Source organism: Leptonychotes weddellii, chromosome 2 (assembly GCF_054177405.1).
Source record: "Leptonychotes weddellii isolate Sample4059 chromosome 2, ASM5417740v2, whole genome shotgun sequence".
Classification (NCBI taxonomy): domain Eukaryota; kingdom Metazoa; phylum Chordata; class Mammalia; order Carnivora; family Phocidae; genus Leptonychotes; species Leptonychotes weddellii.
The window spans coordinates 122,517,608-122,538,409 of record NC_138370.1 but is presented as its reverse complement, the minus strand read 5'-3'; the positions used below and the strand labels follow the sequence as shown (position 1 = coordinate 122,538,409).

The 20,802-nt window shown below is 43.2% G+C and overlaps 2 protein-coding genes across 11 annotated transcripts in view; one reads left to right on the top strand and one right to left on the bottom strand.

Annotated features, from left to right (window-relative positions):
• Positions 1-20,802, top strand: part of SEPTIN11 (septin 11) — a 136,147-nt gene that overhangs the window by 74,856 nt on the left and 40,489 nt on the right. For 2 of the 5 annotated variants that reach the window (XM_081812970.1, XM_081812974.1), the window contains 3 exons: positions 4,564-4,696; positions 6,031-6,218; positions 9,684-13,561. In XM_081812970.1, the coding sequence (XP_081669096.1) occupies positions 4,564-4,696; positions 6,031-6,218; positions 9,684-9,699 (337 nt within the window). In that variant the 3' untranslated portion in view covers positions 9,700-13,561. The other 3 variants (XM_081812973.1, XM_081812971.1, XM_081812972.1) reach the window with 3 other exon arrangements.
• CCNI (cyclin I) overlaps positions 18,345-20,802 on the bottom strand; it is a 32,850-nt gene continuing 30,392 nt past the window's right edge. For all 6 annotated transcript variants that reach the window (XM_031039269.2, XM_006743441.3, XM_081812982.1 and 3 more), the window contains one exon: positions 18,345-19,895. In XM_031039269.2, the coding sequence (XP_030895129.2) occupies positions 19,446-19,895 (450 nt within the window). In that variant the 3' untranslated portion in view covers positions 18,345-19,445. The remainder of the gene's footprint in view (positions 19,896-20,802) is intronic.

Below are 20,802 nucleotides of genomic sequence, written 5' to 3'. Positions count from 1 at the left end.
TTGGCAAATAGGAAGGTGAAATCAACTTGGTTTTCCATTTCTTGAGAGCCACTACTTTAAAAGGGGCTCAGACTTTCCCTCTGAGGCATTTCCAGCATCCCCAGCACTTCCTATGAGCCTCGGACCACACTGAAGGGGGGGGGTTGCAGTGAGGGGACCCTGCTTGAAAGATGACACAGTTAAGGAAAAGCAAAAGCTGCAGCTGATTTGAGTGGCTTTCCAGAATTTCATCTTCAAAGTCCTCATTCCTGGATGCTCTTAGATTTTTTTCCATGGGAATTTTGGGTGAGCTGGGATGGGTATTAAGTATATTCTCAAAGCAGAGGCTTTCTCTGCAGGTGTACAATGAAGTCCATCCTTCCCTTTGAGCACCCTGTGTCTACCCTTTGTCCTCCAAGCCCCTCTTGTGTTTATGAAGCAGACAGTGACCTCTAAAACCAAGGCTAGGAAGGGGCAGCCATCACCCGAATATATTGTACAGTGTGAAGCAAAAGCAGGGTGAGCACAGTAACAGGCTGTATGAAAGGCTGTACTGGGAAGTACATCGGAGGCCGTAAAGCTGAGGCCGTCCCTGCTGGTGTCCTTGAACCTGCCTCAATTCAGAGTTGTCCTGTGGCAGAATCTCTGTATCTGTGTACGTACCTGTCCAGATGTCAGCTTGCTTTCCGCTGTGCCCATCTTTCCCACCTGCTGCCCTACAGCCTTCTGGACCTTCTCTGCACCCACGTCTCCCTTCCCCTGACCTCAGTCGCTTTGTGGCTAGTGTCTGGAGAAGAGGAGGGGGACGTAGGACCCAAGTGGGGACCGCACCAATCTTGTTCCTGCTGCTTTTCTCCTGAGACACCATTGCCCTTTTCCCAACAATTCCCGTACAAACTGCCCATTCCTTATCTCAGAATGCCCCCTTTTCCTGACTCTGTTAGGTCACAAAAAGGGCTTAGTAACCACCATTCTCTCAAGAGATCACAAAGTTTTCAGGTCCATGAGACCCATTTGTTTGAGGGGAACATGTAGACCTCGGTTCACCAGCTGTGCAGTGTAGTGGGTAGAACTCCTGTCTGAGCTTCTTCATTGTGTGACCTAGACAGATGACTAAACACTTGTATCCAGGTTTCTTCATCTAGAAAATGGGGGATAGTTAGTAATACCCACCTTACTGGGTTATTGTGAGGATTGATGAATTCTCGTGTGTAAATTGCTTCGTAAACACTGGTGATGTGTTCTTTGGCATGCCCTTCACCGGGTAGTTCCTGGGGATTGGAACAGAGAGAGAATTATGTTGTGTGAATTACCAGAATAAAGTCTGAACTGAACTACCTGTACTCAATTCTCCTTCCCTTTGACTTCCATGAGTGACACCTATCCCTGCGTAGGGCTGTTAAAAAAACGAGAAGAGGGGCGCCTGGGTGGCTCAGTCAGAGGAGCATGCGACCCCTAATGTCAGGGTTGTGAGTTCGAGCCCCACATTGGGTGTAGAGATTACTTAAAAATAAAATCTTAATTAAAAAAGTGAGAAAATGAGAAGATAGAATTTGTGGTTTCAATCCAGCTTAAAACCTCATGAAAAAATTGCACATTTCACACTGAGAAAAGGGTGTAAATAACTACAATTAAAAATTAAGTTGAAAGAGCTAAAAATTGCCAAAGACGTCATCTCATTAGGGATGTGTGAGTGGATGACAGAACCAGTTCCTTCTCAACTGGTTTTTACTGACCGGAAGCATTAGTGAGGGTTTCTGGTCTCTTGTTTGCAACTAACTGCCAGAGGCTTCTGGGGACTTTGACCCCATGAGTGTGTGGTTGTTTGAAATCATTTCTTAGTATCTCTCTGTAGTTGTGACTCCTTGGAGTAGGGTCTTATGATTTCCTGAGTGTTGCTTATCATTTCCAGTGTCCGAGTTCAAAGCCTGGTTCATATCCTAGGGCACAGTGATGGTCTGAGTACCACTTTCCTGTTCTGGCCCGGACGCCGAGGCTGCGCTGAGTCTCCTGGCCAAGCCTGTCTGGCAAGGCGTAGTGTTGCTTGATCGCCTTTTTCGAGGACACGGGCTTTCTGACTTTGTGTGGCAACCTTCACTATAAATGGGTTCTGCATCATGATCCAGTGTACAAATTTGGAAGTACAACTGCTCTTATTGTTTGCAGCACACTCTGGTATTTTCTATCCTATTCTGTTAAACTTTTTCATTTAACATATTGGTTAAGACCCTCACTTGGGTCATGACCCATAGTTTGAAAACATATCTCCAGAAACCAGAGCATAAGCTAGATTGTGGCTGGGACTGCATAAGGCAGAGTTATCGTGAGGGTTCTCATATTCTAGGTAGCATTACCTAAAAGTACATTCTCTCTGTGGGTTACTTAAAAAGTTTCCACGATTAAACGGTTTTGGGGAGCTCTAAGTTAATAAACAGGTTCTTGTACGTAAGGACTGTTAGAGCATTTAAAACAAGCAGTGGTTGGCAGACAACTTACATTAAATCACCTGGAAGCATTTTAAAAATACAGATTATTTTGTCTTCGCCTGCCATCCTGAATCAGCAGCTCCAGGAGTGGGGTTAGCAAACTGTTTAGAAATCCAATAAAACATACCCAGGCCATCCTGACATGCTGCCGGGCTTGGGAGCCACTGTGCCTGTGACTCTTCCAACAGGAGACCTCACAGAGCATTTTCCCTTTACTCTCTTGCCTCAGGAACCCCTCTTCTGAAGATCTCTTAAAACTAGTGATCTCCAGAACACATGTTGGGCAGTGTTTCTGTAAAAGGTGTTCCCCTACTTGTTAGAAAGAAGTTGGCAGTTATATTCATTATCATAAAATAAAGTTTCCCTTAAAATTTTGTACCAGGGACAGGTCATCTGCTTTTGGCAGTTCTGATCTAAATAAAGGTGAAGAAGAGTTCATTAGATGCTAACAAGCAAGATCAAATTCATGAATTAGTTCTATCAATACATTTCTATATCTCTGTGCCAATAATTTAAGACTAAATTTCAAGTCCAAGTACTGCTATTAATATTAGCCAATGTCAACATTGGCCAAAATTGTTTTTGTTTCAAAAGATAATATGAAATTCTGGAAACTCGAAGTACTTGATTGTTCATTAACAGGTAGTGTTGAAATTCTTGAGGACAGGAGAACATTTTTTTGTTTGTTTTTCTTTGAGAGAGAGTGCGCATGAGCAGTGGGGGGAGGGGGAGTGTAGAGCGAGAGGGAGAGAATCTTAAGCAGCCTCCATGCCCAGCGCAGAGCCTGACTCGGGGCTCGATGACCTGAGCCGAAGTCGAGTCAGACAGCCAATTGATTGAGCCACCCAGACGCCCCAGGAGAACATGTTTTTAATCAACCAATGAAAGTGTTGATTACAGAATTATAAGCAATCCTAATGAATACACTTTCTAATCATTTACATGCATTGTAAATGTCCTGAATGTCCTTTTTCTCCTTCTAAAAGGACAAGTGTGGATGCAGGGAGGTGGCTCTGCATGGTGGCCAGGGTTATCCACGCGTGCTTTCCAGTTTGGAGTCAGCACTTTGGGTGAATTCAGTCCACGGGTAAAGGTGGATAATCCTGCAGACCCGTGTTACTGTAACAAGTCTTGTTCTAGGGAAAACTGCAAGGGAGAAATAGAAATAACACCTTATCAAATATCAGCAAGTGTTTCTCTGTGTAGGTGTGGATATGGGGGTGTGTTTTCTTAAGTTGTGTTACCAATTTTTCTGTCAAGGTATTTGTTCTGACTTAGAGATAAAGCCGAGTCTGGCATTTGATTTAAAATATTGGGCTCAAAGTTCCGGAGAGAGTCAGGAGGCGGTTGGGGTTTAAGATAAAAATAAAACTCCTGCCTGCTCTATTTACAGTTGGTAATATAACTTGAAGTAGCAATTTTCTATAATATCTTTAGATATACCATTGTCTCTTTAGATGGTTCACTGAATCCATTTTCTGAATTGGGGACTGCAGGGAGGTGAATGGGGGAAGGGTAGTATTTGCCACAGAGGGTATGTCGAATGCTCTCCTCACTTTGCCCCCATGGAGCTCCCACAGTCCTGTCCCTAGAAGGTAAGTGCTGTTGTGTCCACATCTTAGACAGAGAACACTGAGGCTTAGGGACTGTGCCCTTCCCAACATCGGTCAGTAAGTTGCTGTGGCCAGAATCCAAACCCTGGCCCATGTGGCTCCAGTGCCTTTGCATTCTCTCCCTACGCTATGCTGACTTCGTCTCCTAAAAGTCTCTTACTTGGTGTCTGCCTTGTTTGCTGATCTGGAAGATACGGGCCAGCCCAACCCAGGCTTTCCCTGTGTGAAGATACACAGGGTAAGCGTGGCCGGGAAGACATGCCTGAGTGCTACCGCGTGCCTACTGACTCACCCCCGGTTCTCGATGTGCTTGTCTTTCTGATCCCTGCATAACTAAAAAGAAGATGGTGTGCCATTTTATGTGTCCTTTAACATAGTAAGTGGCAGCCTCATCTATTTTTTGGAAGCAATGAGTAGAAATTATATGAGCTGAGATTTCCTATTCAACTTCACAACACTATCCTTGGTTTGTGGCTTTTGAATAGTCTTCAGGAGACTTACGAAGCGAAAAGAAATGAATTTCTGGGAGAACTTCAGAAGAAAGAAGAAGAAATGAGGCAAATGTTTGTGATGAGAGTGAAGGAGAAAGAAGCTGAACTTAAAGAGGCAGAGAAAGAGGTAAGCCATCTGTCTTCCTTCAGGGCAGAGACAAATAAGCGAGGTGTATTATTAATACGTCACATTTTCTAGAACTTCATGCTCTCCTAAGTACTTTCTACGTGTATCTTATCACGTGAGCAGCAGGCTAACATGGTAAGGAAAGCAGGTTAGGTATTCTTATCCCCATTTTAGAGATGATAAAACTGAGAGGCCTGGAGGTTAAATGATTTCTGTAGTCACATACGTAGTAAGTAGCAGAGCTGAAACTAAAACTAGACCTTAGGTCTCCAGGTGTGGTCCCGTGTTCTCTGTAGCTCCGTATTTCCTCAATTTGTAAGTCTTGCAATGTAAGATTTGGGATTCTGGGACCATTATTATTATTATTGTAGTCTGTCAGCCAACTCGGTGAGCTAAACGGTGGAGGGGCCCTCTGCGGGCATGTCCTCGTGCCTGCCTGTCATTGCCCACGACCAGGCCACATTAACTGCTTCCTAGAAGTTGACATGGATTTCTGCTATAGCACTCATTCCATCGAGACAGAGAGAGAGAGAGAGTAATTTATTTGTCTCTGATGTTAGATAATGAGTATCTCAAGTGCATATCTCAAGTGCTTGACCTATAGCTCTGTACATTTCCAAATTGTCTACATAATTTCCTCATCATTCCCTTTTAATTTATCCTTATAAAGACTACTGAAATTTAGTGGTTATTTAAATAGCTAAGCACTCAATAGAGTTTTGCTGCCGAGAAAGGAAAGTTGATCTTTATTTGTTGTTGGCCATAAGTACCAAGTGGTGCTGGATAAAAATCTAAAACTATCTAGTAAGTTTTTTTTCTTAATTCTTTCTGTCCTTCCTCCCTTCCTCCCTGCTTTTGTTTCTGCCTGGTGATAACTTTCTAAATTCGATTTGTTGAGAAATTTGTGAGAAACCTCCCAACAGATTCTTACTCTTTGAATAGCCTATATCCTCTGTAGTCACCGCGTGTGTCTGTAAGTAAATGTATATTATACATTTTGAAAAAGGACCAGAAATAAAGAACTACTCTTACCACTCAGGTAACTTGCTAATTAGGAGCATGGATAATGTTTTTCTTCTTTATGCTTCTTACAATGAATATGTATTTTATTGTCAGTAAGAATGAACAGGATTTCCTTCAGCGCCAAGGCGTCCAAGTCTCAAAGGCACGTAGTAGGGCTCCCCGGGCTGCGCTTTGCCAGATGGTGCTGCCCTCGTGGGACTGACGCAGCTTGGCAGCACGGAGCATGCTTTGATTTTGAACGGATCCACGTGACCTTCAGCAGTAACTTTCCCCTCCCTTCACCCAGCTTGCCCTCCTCTTTTCCTCTCCAGCTCCATGAGAAGTTTGACCTCCTGAAGCGGACACACCAAGAAGAGAAGAAGAAAGTGGAAGACAAGAAGAAGGAGCTGGAGGAGGAGGTGAACAGTTTCCAGAAGAAGAAGGCAGCCGCTCAGCTCCTACAGTCCCAGGCACAGCAGTCTGGGGCCCAGCAAACCAAGAAAGACAAGGATAAGAAAAAGTAAGCGGGTGTCCCCCCATGCTTCGGGGCCCTCTAACAATTTATTCCTCTTGCATGTTTCTACTTTTCCCATTTACAGACTGGAAACTGGTCTGTTACCAGAAAGATAAAAGCAAGTCTTTTCTCTACAGTGCAGGGAAGATGATACAGGTTTTTAAAGTATTTGTAAAGGGTACACAAACATTAATTTATAAAACTTGACCACACGACCAAGCAATCAGGGCTGGAGGAACCTGCCGTCTCCAGTGGCATCTTCTGCACCAACACTAGGACTCTGGAGAAGACAGTCTGTTTCTCTTCACTACTCCCTGGAGACAATCCTCATGACTCTTGGCGAAGGGCATCCTAAAATGATGATTGTTAAGATTTTTCTCTTCTGTGTTGCGAGGCTTGATCAGCCAGTCACGGAAAGTCTTGTCTCCAAAGTGGAAGATTGGGACAAACTGCTAGTGGCCACCTAGTTTCCCCCTAAATTCAACGAGATGGTGAACCGTTTCATTGTGGAAATGGGATCAAAATACCCTTTCTGTTAAGACACCCCCACCCATCCTCAGAGCACACAAAAGAATATTCTAAGCTATGGCCTTGATTTAATGTGCCAAAGGGTCAGGTTCTGCTCTTCAGTTAGTCACTTCCTAGCACGACTGCAGTAGTGGCTGCCTGAGTCCAGTGGGAGAGTTGGGCCTGCCTTGAGATTCTCTCGTGATTTGAAGTGCTGCGTCAGATCACCTTAATGACTAGAGAACGCAGTGCTAGGACAATCACGGCAGGGTTGACAGCACAGTGGGCAGTACGGTCCCTTCTAGGAACACCCTTGTGGCGGCCGGATGGCAAGCCCGCGGACGCTGCCCTCCTGCGTCTGTTGAGCGTGGGGTGCTCTCGGGGCAGCGATACGGCCGTTCGGGACGTGTTTCAGGATCCTTCCTCTTTACCCTCAGGTGCCAGGGTTTTAGGGGAAAAGCTGACAAGTAAACAGTAAAGCTGTTGGTAGTCAACTAGGCAGAGAATTAAAAACTGCAGAGTAGCACAGACTGGAGTGGATCTGCACAACAGCTGAGACCCATCACAGGGGGTGGGGGTGAGCACGCACACTCGCCCCTGCCCGGTCTCCTCACGTTGCCTGTGGCGGAAATCACAGTGCACTACTTTGGGGACGCACGGAGAGGTTTTAAGTTCTACCTTACAAACTTGGACTTTCCAAGCTCTGAGACAGCAGAAAACGTGTCAAGAGAGCAAAGAAGTAAGCACATTTTCTAAGCAATGGAAAGTAGTTGGTGTAGGTGTGGTGTGATTTTAATGGGGTTGGTACAGACCCGAGGGATCAAGGACTCCAAGGGCTGAAACTTTAGTTATGCCAGATTAAGTCTGAGCATAACAACTGCCTGGATTATAATCCAGTTCCAGAAAGCGCTGTGCATGTCGGGAGAGCAGTTGTCACTCCGGTGACATTCCCTGCACAGAGACTCAGAGATTCGTGACTCTTCCGGTGAAGACGAAAGGGAAGTCATTTGGCATCATACCCTTGTTGATTCTAACTAACCCAAGATAAAAATGTGTACGTGTGCGTGTGTGTGTGTGAGTGTGTGTGAGAGTGTGTGAGTGTGTGTGTGAGTGGGTACACGCACACGTGGGTCCACATACATAGGAATGGATGACACAGAAAAAGCTGGGGACTCACAGCTTGGGAAACCCAAAGTCAAGTTTTTCTTACCCTGAAGCACTAATGTGCATAAAGGTACATGTTTTAGAACTAAAGATGTTTATAGAAGACCAGCAACGTTCCGAGGATGTTTTCCCGTTGCCTGGATGTGCCTTTAAGCAACACAAGTTCCACGAGCTGATCCGCACTGTGCCTCCATTGGACAAAAGTCTATGTAGTGACAGGCTTCCCCGGGTAGGGAGGTTTCTCCTTGCCCTTTTGATCATTTTAGGTTATTTTGGTCCCAACCTTGGGCCTTAGCGATGTATAATGCTTTTCATGTTTACATGAAGTATGTGTAAATTCTATTTTAGCCTTATTTATACACTCATGTATTATTAATAGACTTGGACTTCATCTGGTGCACAAGTAGGGACCAGGGTTTGTACCTGACAATGGCACCTATTTTTCTGGTAGGTTCTTAACCTTTTCTACAACTTTCCCATTTGAACACTGAAAGCAACTGCCAGTCGCAGAGCTGAGGTGGAAAAGTTAAAGAGCCCCCCTCCCCCGCCCCCGCCCCTTAGGGCCCCGGGGGAGTTTGGGCTAGAGATGACACAGAAAGTCACCAGGCAGCACTTTGAAAACAAACGGGAGCCTCTTGGCCTCTTCACGTAGCCGGAGGAGATGCCGGGGTCACCATACGTGCCCCTTAGGAGCTGGCTTTGTTTCAGGGAGAAAATTGTTCTAAAAAGAGATGCTTATGTAGGCACTTGCTATGCTTCCGCCTGGAAAATGAACTTAGTGTTTCTAATAGTTTTAAATTCTGTTTTTCTATTCTAATGACACGCTCCTTTTTTAACGTAGGTAAGGCTTTATGCTTCTTGACCCGTAGTGGCCTGAGAGCCCATAGCATTTCCTAAGGTGACAGGCAGAGTCGAGCCAGCCCCGCCTCCTGGCCTCCCTGGCCGGCAGGGTGCCGTCCTTGTTCACGGCGGCCACCGTGCGGCCCTGCCCGGGATAAGTTGTTCAGGGGACAGCGTTCTTCCTTTGCGAAAACTCTGCACGGTTGCCGGGAGGCCTGGGTGGTGACGCTTCATCCATCCCGAGAGGTCTTAAAATCCATCATTTTAAAACGGTCCCCGGCATCCGATACCTACAGTTTATACGGTCATCCGCTCATGTTTTATTTTTGATCCTCGCTAAGGAATGAGATTGCATGGTGCGGACGCGCCTAAGGTGAGGCGTGCGGCTCTCGGGTGGGGTGTTGCACTCCACCTGGGCGAGGGGGCGCCCCCGCGCGGCGGCGGCCGGAACCGCGGCGTGACGGGCCTGCGCCCCTTCCCAAGCACGTCATAGCATGTCCTCCGCCCACTGTACTCCAGTCCCCGAGCTAACTGTTCAAAGACGTTATTGTAGATTTATTCTCTGACTCCAGCCACTCAGAAATGGAAAGATGCGGCTCTTCTTCAGCACCGATGTGATGCCCAAATCTAATAGATAATGTTTTATGTTATTTGAGAAAATGAACATCAAACAGTAAACCCTTCCACGATAACATGGAGTGGTTTCAAGAAGTCACTCATAAATTCTAAATTACATGCAAATGGAAACTAACCATGTGTTCTTTAATTCAGTATTAAAATTTTGCTTTTGCTTGTCATGTAGAATAGCTTACTCAGATTTGTGGTTTTAATTTCTGTCAATTCCATCATCATTGCATGAGCATTCACCATCACCGAATGCAGGTGCTGGCGCTCCTAATTTTCCTTTCTTTTTTATTTATTATTATTTCTAACTTTTTTGTTTTGTTTTTTAACTTGCAGTGCAAGCTTCACATAAAGCCTGGCAAGCCAAGGATGGTCCCGCATTCACCTGCTTTTGCAGTAATATTGTATCTCTGCCATCTGTGTCCTTTTGTTTTATTTTATTTTATTTTTTTTTTTACCCTTCCCCAGACACCAGTAACTATTAACTCATTTTGCTGACTGTTGTTGGGTAGTAGAAAATGATAGAGCAAGAGAGTAACACCAAAAGCTATGTGCAGCTGGACTTTGTTTCTGGAAAGCAGATGATTGGCCTTTTATGCCTGTTCGGAGTGGCAGCAGGAAGCAGGCCTGTGGCTTGTGTGTTGCTTTGGACTGAGGGATGGAGGGTCAATGGCTCCATGTCCGTCTGTCGGGAGAACTCACCGCCTCAGCCACTGAACCATAGCCCCGAATACCCAGGACAACAGTTTGTTTCTCTTGATTTCTCATCTCCATGGGGGCAGAAGCCCTGAATTCCCTCTGCCTCTTCTCCATACCTGGCCCAAACCAAGGTAGCTTCCTACGTAGGCAGAATGGTGGGTCAGCTTTTTAGGACTTTTGCATTTGCATGGATTTTTCATTATTATAATAACATTATTTGACCTGTGTTGTGGGTCTCCTCAGACCATATCCTCTTACGGCTTTAAAAATGTGTCTGAACCCCCCTCTCCAATCCTGGCCAAGTTGGACTGTAATGAGAAAGCTGATTATGTTCCCTTCTATCAGCACAACCTTGACGCTGTCCTAGTCAGCGATCTTCAAGGTCAGGTCAGGTAACATGGCCCCATAGAAGCATCCTCTACTAAAGATGACAGGCTTTCCACAGCCTCCCTACTGCTTACAATAAGCATTCTTTCATACTCTCCATGGGCAATGGCCGATTCTAGGACATCAGTACTTCTAATACTTTTCAATAATCATGAGAAAATTTTCAGAAATATTTCAACTAGAAAATTTGTTATCAACTGTATATCATCTGCAGCCCCAATTCTGAGAGGGGACCTCATCAGTTTCAGGTAGGAATGGGGAGGAACATAACACAAACCCATGAGTGGAGAAGGTAGAAGTTCAGCTGACATCCAGCTTCCTTGCATAGTCTCCTTCTCGTATATGGCAGTAAAGGGAAGAAGAAATAGAACAGCTAGTCTTTCAAGTCCAGTTGTCTTGAAGGAATCTTCTCACCTTTTTCCTCACCCCGACTAGCGCTACGAGCCCATCGCCCCATCAACAAGGATTAGGGCCAGCCCAAACGCCGTGACCCAGACTCCGTACCACATTTGTGTGGGAGGGGGCATATTTAATCTCTTTTCTGTATTGTTCCTTTGTGAGGCTTGTCCTTTCATCTTCTTGATTTTTCTCCCCTCTACTAACAAGAGCCTCCCACCTTCTAACTCTGTAGTCTCCTGTTTCTTACTTGAAAGAATAATATTTCTCATGAACTCCACCTCTCGCTTCCTCCTGGCCTTCACGAGTCATACGTTAGGTAAATAGGACAGGATATACTATATCTCCCTGACCAACACACACATACCTTTTTTTTTTTTTTTTTTAAATAAGTCTCTAGTTGATTCCAATAAAGTTTTTTTCCCTTCTCTTCATCCTCAACCATACTTTTAGGGGAAAGCAGTTATGGTCTTCCATGAACTGATGTAGACCTAATTAGGCAAAGTAAAGATTGTTTCACTGAAGGCCAAACCAGGCTGGGCTAGAACCTGCAAACTGGAAGCCGCAGTGGTGGTATAAAGACAGGCTTAGGAGCTACTGGACTAATGTTTTTGTTTTGCTTTGTTTTTCAATGATTCTAGTCCAGAGCTAGCTGTGGAACAGCCAAATACTAGACAGCATGCCGATTCTAACTGTGGCTGAATTTGCTCATACGCTCTGCACCAGACAAAAGCTTGAATACTTGTGTTGTATGCTTGTTCCAACTGCTGCTTGTGTGAGCATTTTTGTGCCTTGTAACAGAAAATATACTTGTAAGTTCCAAAAACGGTCACCTTAAAATTATCATTTTTAATGCATCACTAAAGCCTTTTTGACAGTGAGCCTAGCTGCAAAAGGCATCCAGCTGACTTTTTGATTCCAAGATTGTTGACTGACTGATTTTTTTCCCCCATGAAGATTTTCACAACAAAAGAAATCATATGGAGAGTCAGGGAATAAAAAATCAAAAGAAAGTTCTAGAAGCTCTCTCTCTCTTTTTTTTTTTTTAACATGTTGCTTCTGAACTCTTTTTCTACCCCCCACTCCCTGGCCCTGTTTGGTTTGTTGTTGCTGCCCTTCTCTTCTTTCTGTATCTGTGCCTTTTTTCACAGTAGTCCTTGGCTCTGCACGGAATAAATGATACCCTCAAATCTAATTGGATGTGCTTTCGCCTTTGCATGTAAGTACAGTAGTAAGAAAACTTTGAGATCTTTCTGACTTTTTAAAATTAGAGAAACAAATGGGATAGATGGGTTCTCCTCCCCCCCCTTTTTTGGAGGGAGGTAGGGAGGTTTTGGTTTGAGTAGATTTTGTTTATTAAGAAAAAAAGAAAACACTAAATATATTTAAAATAGCCACATTTGTACCTTTCCCACGATAAATACAAATTCAACTTTTCCTTGATACCAATATGGGAGTCAGAAATTGTTGTTCCCAGGCTACATTCCACACAGCCTTGTGGGCATCACTGGATATTACAGAGGGTCCTTGGTTCTGACTATGGAGTAAAGCTAGAATAAGAAACTATCACCTTCCTTTGGAGAAAACCAAGAGGGAAATATTTTTTAGGTTAGGTTGCCTTTATGATTGCTTAATTTTTTGCTGATCTTGGTTTAATGGTCTTTCCTTCCTGCTAACTGCTGGCAGTGAACACACCTCTTTTTTTTTTTTTTTTTTGCCAGACAGTTCTAGCTGGCCTCTCCCCATATCTTCTGTTCAACAATAATGACCATTGCTTCTGGATTTTAGGTCCCTATAATGGTTGTATGTGCAGTAGGATGATGGAAAGGCATTTACGAGAATTTACTGGCAGTTAGAGACTGCAGTTAGAGACTATGTTTTCCCAGCTTAGGCTCCTTATTAATTTGTCAAAGTTTTGTCCAGAAAGGGGATCTCAACCAGGGGAACATTTAATGTCACATTGGGCACAGGTTACTTATTATCTTCCTTCTCTGCTTTGTAATCTCACCAGCAATAATACTTATTCTTCATATCTTGTGCACCTCAAATGAATGGACTGGGTTTCTTCACTTTCTTGACATTACCCCTAAGTGTTTCACATCCAGACTGTTGAATCTGGGTTTCAGCTGTTAACCAACCCATGTCATACTGTGTGTGTGTGGTCCTTCCAAACTGTCCTTTCAGATCCCTCTGCTTTGCCATTTGCAAGTGTCTGAAATTGTCAATTCTCAGCTTCCAGAAGTCTTGGTTCCACTGACAGGATACATATGTGATGACTCTTTAGTGGAAATTATGACCTACAAAGTCTAGATTTTATGTAGGTATGAAGGGAATTTTTTAAATAAATGAAAAGCTGTGAACAGCATTAGAACTTTGTCTATTTCTTAATTTTAAAATATGCTGATATGCCTTAAACTGTAGTTGTAGACCATTGTCATTTCGCTGTTTGAAAATAACCAATGTGTTTCTAAAAGTGTTGTGTAATCTACTTTTGGTGTTAATGCAGAATTGTCATATATGTAAGCTGCATGTTAGACACTTGGCTTTTTTAAAAACTAAAATAATTGTATTGATAAGAAGTCTTCCTTTTTTCAAGTGAGGAAGTAATCACATAGCCACCTTGCTCAGTAATTTGGTGTCTGTTAAGGTAGAGAGCGGTGGGCAGGTAATCTCTGCATATATCACTAGTGCCAAGACACAACGTGGGGGAAAATATATTTTTACCCAAACAATGTGTGCCCTCTTGTGAGTTCTTTTTGGTCACTGTTTGGTATGCATATGTACACGTGATTCTTGTATTGGATAAAAGAAATAGGAATGAAAGAGTCTCATGCTTTCCTGCCTTGTCTGGGGGATTTCAAATGCTCCCGTGCGGGCAGCAGCACCTGCTCCGAGATCCTTGCCGTGCGGTGTCCTGTACGTCACGTGTGGTCTCTGCCTCCCTTTCTCCCCCATTCCCACCCAGCCCCTCCTGTCCCGACTGTTGTCCCTGGCGCCGTGCCGCCTCTGGGCCCAGCGGAGGTAGCCGCTTCTTGCCTGGCCTCTGGCTGCTCACCCCTGGCTGTGCTCACGGAAGTCAGCCCTCTAACTGACACACTGCTGTTCTTCCCCAGTTGTAGAAAAGCTCTTTTTTTTTTTTTTAAACTTTAAGAATCAAATTTGAATCTGAATCTTTCTTTTTTCTCCTCTGTAGCTTCTTCTTTATGTAGCCATCCTGTTGACAAGCCCTACTCCCCCCTAATGGACATAGAGCATTAGAAGAGCAGGAGTGTCTGTTCACGCGTGCTGGGGAAGAGTTACCTCATTTCCACCATCGCCTCCTATTCTTTTAAAGTCCGGGTCAATTCCTGCCTTGCTGTTTGTATTTGTCAATGTCTGTTTACAAACCACTGCCCGTAGTGGTTACTAAGGTGACTTTTCACTACCAAAAACAGTAATACTTAATAATGCTTAAAAGGAAATTGAGTGAAAAAGAGAACTTGGGCCAAGACCCAAGGTAGCCATGTGTTGGGATCCTCTTGCTTAGCTGTCATGTTCTTGAAGCTGCCAATCCGAGAACTCACGGACTGAAGACAGCACATACCCTACTCTGAGGTGGTCAGCACCTGCAGGGTCCACAAACTCGATCTCATGTTAACTCCAGACCTCTCTGTCCCATGAGTGACATTCTGAACAGCCCCATCAGGACCCTCAACCATCAATCAGGTCATAAGATCTGGGCAACATTCTCCTTCCTTTTGTTAGTTTTTATGGGTTGTTTTGGAGTTTGGGATTTTTTTTTTAACTTTTGATATTGCATGAACAGAGATGGCTACAATTTTTTTATTTGGAGTGTTCTATTGATGCAATGTTTTTATTTTTCAGCTGACCAACCGCCTCTTGAGAGAGAGAAGTGGGCATCCTTCCTTTAAATTCAGGAACCATTGTTGTTTTATTTAACTCTTTTTCTGTGACCTGCATCCCTTATATAAGTTGTTTTGGGTTTGGGATTCTGTTTTGGGAAAAAAAAATTTTTCCAGTTAGCCAGTTCTGTTTTCTGTATTGGTTATTCAAACTTAGTTTGGTATCAAAATTATGCCAGTTTTAAGTTCAAGAGGAAATTTAAGTGAAGTTTTAGTCACAGAATTCTGCTTAAGAATCTCTCCTCATCTCAGATACAACCAAAAAAAATCCCTCTGCCGTCACTGGGGTTTTGACCTTTATAAGTCTTAATCATGTTTAAAATGTGTCCGTGTTGGGTAGAGGACTTTTCTGCCTCTAGGACTGAATTTATACTTAAAGGTACCTTAAAAATAACTTTCTGGCCCATCCCTGCCTTTTTATTTATTGGGAAGCTGTGCTTTACCTTGTTTCCAGAGTTTTTGTATCCCGGGCCATGGGAACAAACCCCAGGGAAGTGTATAACCTGTCCCAGACAATAGCATCATTACAATGGTTCTGCTCCACATTGTCTTCTCAGTTACCTGGGTGGCTTTCTCTACCATGTCTGTGAAAAATACTAGCAAGTAGCTGAAACTCTCCCCTGGCCAGTGAAGGGATTTAATGTCTTAATTTGAAAAGACTAATTGTGAGCCTTCGTATCCACTCACCTCCTTTTGCAGCTTCCTAGTCTAACAAGTAGCTGTACACAAGCGAGACCTCTTGGTGGCCAGTGGAACAGTGAGGCACAATGGAGATCTCACGTCTGCCTCCAACCACTTACCTGCAGTGCTGTGAGTGGAATGGCATTTTGGCTCCACTGTGGAAACTTTCTTTCAAAACTACAGCGCTTAGGGGCGCCTGGGTGGCTCAGTTGGTTAAGCGACTGCCTTCGGCTCAGGTCATGATCCTGGAGTCCCAGGATCAAGTCCCACATCGGGCTCCCTGCTCGGCAGGGAGTCTGACCCTCCCCCCTCTCATGCTCTCTATCTCATTCTCTCTCAAATAAATAAATAAAATCTTTAAAAAAACAAAAACAAAAACTACAGCGCTTAGATCAGAGGTGGCAGAGGCTATTATAATGAGGTTGGTCCCTGTTCCCCGCCCCCTGCCCCCGACACACAAAGTGTGTATGGGGAAGGGAGCGCAGAATAACATGCTAGAGTAGAGGAGAGTTCGGCTCAACCGAGCATTCTCTGTACAATGCTTTCAGAACTGTGAAGGTGCTGTTCTAGCTCTCCTTGCCCTTTATTTACATCCATCCATCCACCTTCCCCACCCTCTGCCTCTCCCCCTTTCCAAATACTTCATTCTCTGTACTGTACCAGGCCTACATTAGATGCTGGGGATGTAGCCAAACACTACCTCATGAACACAGCAAATTTTTGGAGCAAAAGAAAAGGTAAGCCCTTTCTATGCTAAATTGCTTAAGACAGATTGTATTCTGAAAAGTAAAAGCCCTCTCCTCACTTGCCCTAATTGCTTTTCAGTGGTTGCTTGCTTAAGGTTGCCCTTCATTCTAGAGTGTCTTTGCCCACAAAACATTTTCTGAGAAATGAGAAACCAGTTTACTGGGCCTGTACTTTTCTACTACCCTACTGTTGTGTAATACAGTAAGATCAACAATTCTAGCATTTGACACGCTAGGAAGATTGTACTTTACAGTCAAGGGAAAGGGAGCAGTTTTTCCCATTTTATCCTTAACTCAGAAGCTCCTGGGAACTAAAAAAAACAAGTTGTGAGCTTTTCCCAAGTTTCTCTGGTAAGACATCCTTGGTTACCTGTCATTACGCCTTTTCAATAATCCAGAGATGGCAAGAGGGAGGTCTTTGTCCTACCCATGGGTCTTAGGCATAATAGTGTATCATAAAAACCTCTAAGCTCCTCATTACGGGGAGTGAAAGCTTTTAATTCCTTGATACAACCCACGCTGTTTACGCCTGTACTTCATCTTTTCTGTCTGAATGAATTAGGTCAAATCCAACTCAAACTGAAAGCAGCCAGGTTTGGGGACTTGGAAACTAATCTCAATTGCATTTCTAGGTTATGTTGCAGGACTAGACAACTCAGAAAAATTAGGATTACTTTTGTAAAACTGGTTCTGTTTTTGTGTTTGGTATGAGACCTATCTGGACACAGTCTGCCCCGTACCTCAGCAGATCTTGCTCATTTTCCCTGAGTCCCAGATACACAGGTCCCCTGTGCCTTAAATGATGTGAATTTGTAACTGCAAACGATGTTAACGTTTGGCAACAAGAGACAAGTGTTCAAATGCTCATTCTCATACAGTAAGCCTAAGTAATTCAATTTTTCCTAGAAACTTAAAAAGATGCTTTATTTTCCTAGAAGCACCATCTAGTGGCCAAAGCTCAAAACATTAATATGGAGCATAGATAGGAGACCTCCTCTTATTAACAACTTAAAGGCTAATTTCTAGAATTTTGGAGGCTTCAGAATTAACAGTTGTTAGACAACACTTCACATTAGCAAATATAAAGGGGTAAAAATTCTTAGCTCTGTGGCATTAGACAATTCTCTAACCGTCAACTTGCTAATGCATACCAGGGATACGATCTTTCAGGATGGTGGTGAGAGCAGATGGCACAGTATCTTCCTTCCCTTTCCAGCTGAAAATGTACAAACTACCTTAAGGATGACGATAAGCTCTTCACCCTGTTGGCCAAGAGTCAGCAGCTTAATCACATCGTTAAGTGAAAGGCCACTGTGGTGCTCTGGGCAGTAATGCTCAAGCATGACTGACTTTATTTCAGGAACTCCAGAATCTGAGTAAATTAGGAAGCTTGAAAATCCAGGTATGTACAGAGGACACACATACATGTTGTTTCTAACAAACAGGAGAAAAGAAATGCTGCTACTTAGGGAGCAGACACCAATGTCTTAATTCCCTCAACGGCGGAAACGTTAAGCTCAGTCTCATCAGCTGGGCTGAGTGAAGAGCTAAGCTCTAGCTGGCTTCCTTCAAGCCAAAGGCTGTGTCAGGAACATTTCCAACAAATCGGTTTTATTTTTATTGGCATTTGGGAGCACTCAGTCCTTCCCTCCCCCCACACACTAATAAATCATCTGTAGAAAAGATACTCAGTTCTCCACAGGTAACTTTGAATGAAAAATATTTAGCTGCTTCACTAAAGTTCATCTTCAAGAGTCAGAGGATGCACTTTTTCTGTTAAAATGGAAGATCAGAGAATAATTTATGCCCAATCATCAAGTTTATTCCCTTGCCTTTGTGGAGAGGCTTCATGGAATGAAAGGCTAAGCATCAGGAGACACCAGACAATTACCCATAAAGTTCGTTTCCAAATCTTGGAACAGTTTGTGATGTGATGCGAAGACTGGCATGCTCTCACAAACTGTTCCACCAGATGAAAAGTTACGATTTAGAAGGTGAGAAAAGGACACACAAGAAAAACTCTTACGTCAAAACCTACATTCCTCAGTCACACTTAAATCCCCTTTTCATGTTTTATTTTCTTTGGGCATATATTTGGGATTTTTATCATTTCTGTAGTTGAAATACCAGTGTCTAGCAATCAGGAATTTGTGCCACTTTGCAAGCAGAAAAAAGTTAAAGATAACAAAGGTTAAGGACAACTTTTATTGCTACCAGAGGCTTTTATCATCAGTACATGGTTCTGACTGCAATACCTTCTTCAGACTGCACAGGGAGCTCAGGATCCAGAAGTCATTAAAAGAAATACAGGTAGGGTGAATAACTTTCATCAAGAAAATACTAATAGCTTAACATAAATCTAGGGTACTGAATTCAGTTATTACACGTTACAGACCCCAATCATAGAGCTGCCCCAACATCTAGACAGTCTCTCCTACTGATTATAAATGAGTGAAAACTGATCAGTTACCAAAAACAAAACAAAAAAACCAAAACCTTAGTTGTTACATGTTTCTTTGGTGAGCACCTGGATATATTTATCACAAATTCTTTTATACAAAAGTCAAAAATGCTTTCAACAAATCTAAGAGTGTCCTAATTACACGCCACTTTCAAGTTCCAATTTAAGATAAACAAAAATGAAAACAATTTTGTTTCCAACCTCCAAGAACTGAAATGAGACAAACACAAAATCAATGTGGTCATGCCAGTCCTTTTTCTATTACCGCCTCTCATTCATATGGGGCAATTCTGAAGTACCCTTTTCGGATTAATTTGAATCCTGGATTAAACATGGCTGTCACACAAATAATTTATTCACTAAATCGCTAAAAAAATGATTTTGAGGGTTTCCTAATCAGTGGAAGTCAGGCTATAGATCCACATGCATAAAGTTCATTAAGTATTCAATAAAGAAGCAAGCAAAAATGAGGAAAATTAAATCAGGATGCTGGAGACAGGGTGTGTGCCAGTTAAATTTTGGAACTTTAAACTGAATATGAATCTGAGATGGGTCAATCTCCATTACATTTTAGCAGAGAAAAGGATGGAACTGACAAACACTACAAGATTTTTTTTACTTTAAAAAAAATTTGGATCTTTTGAATTTCACACTTTTGGTCTTTAAATGCTTAAATAATGTTGATTATAATTTGCCACACAAGTAAACGGGCTTTTTCTCTGGCTCACTTCAAATTGGCCTGCTAAGGTATACACCTGTATATAGCCTTTCCTGGTTTTCCCATGTTCCCATTCCCAGAGTAGTCTACCTTAGTTTGCACTGGAAGCTACATGACAGAAACTGGCTGCAAAGGTGGACAAGGGGAAGCATGTCCCTCTTGCCTTGATAAATCAGTGCCACATACAGAACCCACATTTTCCGAAGCATTATCTTCATTATAGAGCCGTTTGAGTCCATCATAGAAGTCATCCACTTCCATCTCCTCTACTTTGCGTTTAGCAGAGGTATGCTTGCACCCACGGGCAGCTGGGGGCTGATGGCAGAAGGCTGCCGCACCTCTGACTGGCACTTCCGGGTTGCTGTTGTCCTTGGAGAAATCTAAATCTGGGCCTGCGACAGAGGAGGGATGTAATCTGAACACTCCTTTGTCACAGGTCACCAGGGTGTGCTTGAGGGGACGGTAGACGTAAACGGAATTTAGAGGCAGGGAAGACTGCAGAGAAGAAAGGTGATGCACCACAAGCTCCCGACAGTGGATCAGTTGGGAGCTCTCCATCTGGGCCCGGAGGAAAAAAACCAGAGTCGATCATTTAATTAATACAGACTACTCTGTCATTTCGCTGGCCACTTTCCCTCCCTGTGCCCTCTGTCCTCCCCAGCTTTCTTTTCTCTCCCCACACCTTCTACCTGAAATTCATCGATCCCTCCAGCCTACCCATCATCTTCTTAGGAAATGTGTCCAAATCTGTACTTCTAATGTCAGACTCTTTGGAACTTAAATTCTGTATTTGCAAATATATGCTGAACGTCTTCATGAAAACAAACTATTCTCTTTTGTTCACTGTATATATCCAACATCTACTTTTGTTCAGTCTGTTCCCTCTGTCTAGAAGACCCTTCAAAGACCCCTCGCCCCACCCTCTTTGCCTCTTCTATTCTCTTCACGAAGACACAGGACAGATAAACACAAAATTCATTAAGAATTTAGGGAAAAAACCAGAGGCATGAAAAAATTTAAGGGATGGGGACAATGATTTGGCTAAGAATTTAAAACAATTTATTTTGTTTTTAAAATAGCAAATGAGAACTTTTGAGAAATAATATTTTTGTAGAAATTAGCAAGCTTGATAACATTAACAAGAAATGTTTTTGTTTAATTTGGAGGTTTCACTAATTCCTTCTTATCCTTCAGGATAGTTCAGGTATTCTCTCTGAAGCCACCGCTGACTCTCCCTGGCCCCCACACCCAAATTCCAGGGGCATCTGTTTCTATTTCAACCTGTCATCATACACCACATTGTATTAAAATAATCTACTTAACCATTTAGCTTTTCCTTTATAGACTATAAGCCCCCAAAAGGCAGGCATTGTATCGTATTCATCTTTATTCCTTAAGTTTCTTTTCTAGCACAACGACTACACATGAAAGGCTTTTAAAATCCTCCCTGTGGACAATCAGTCTC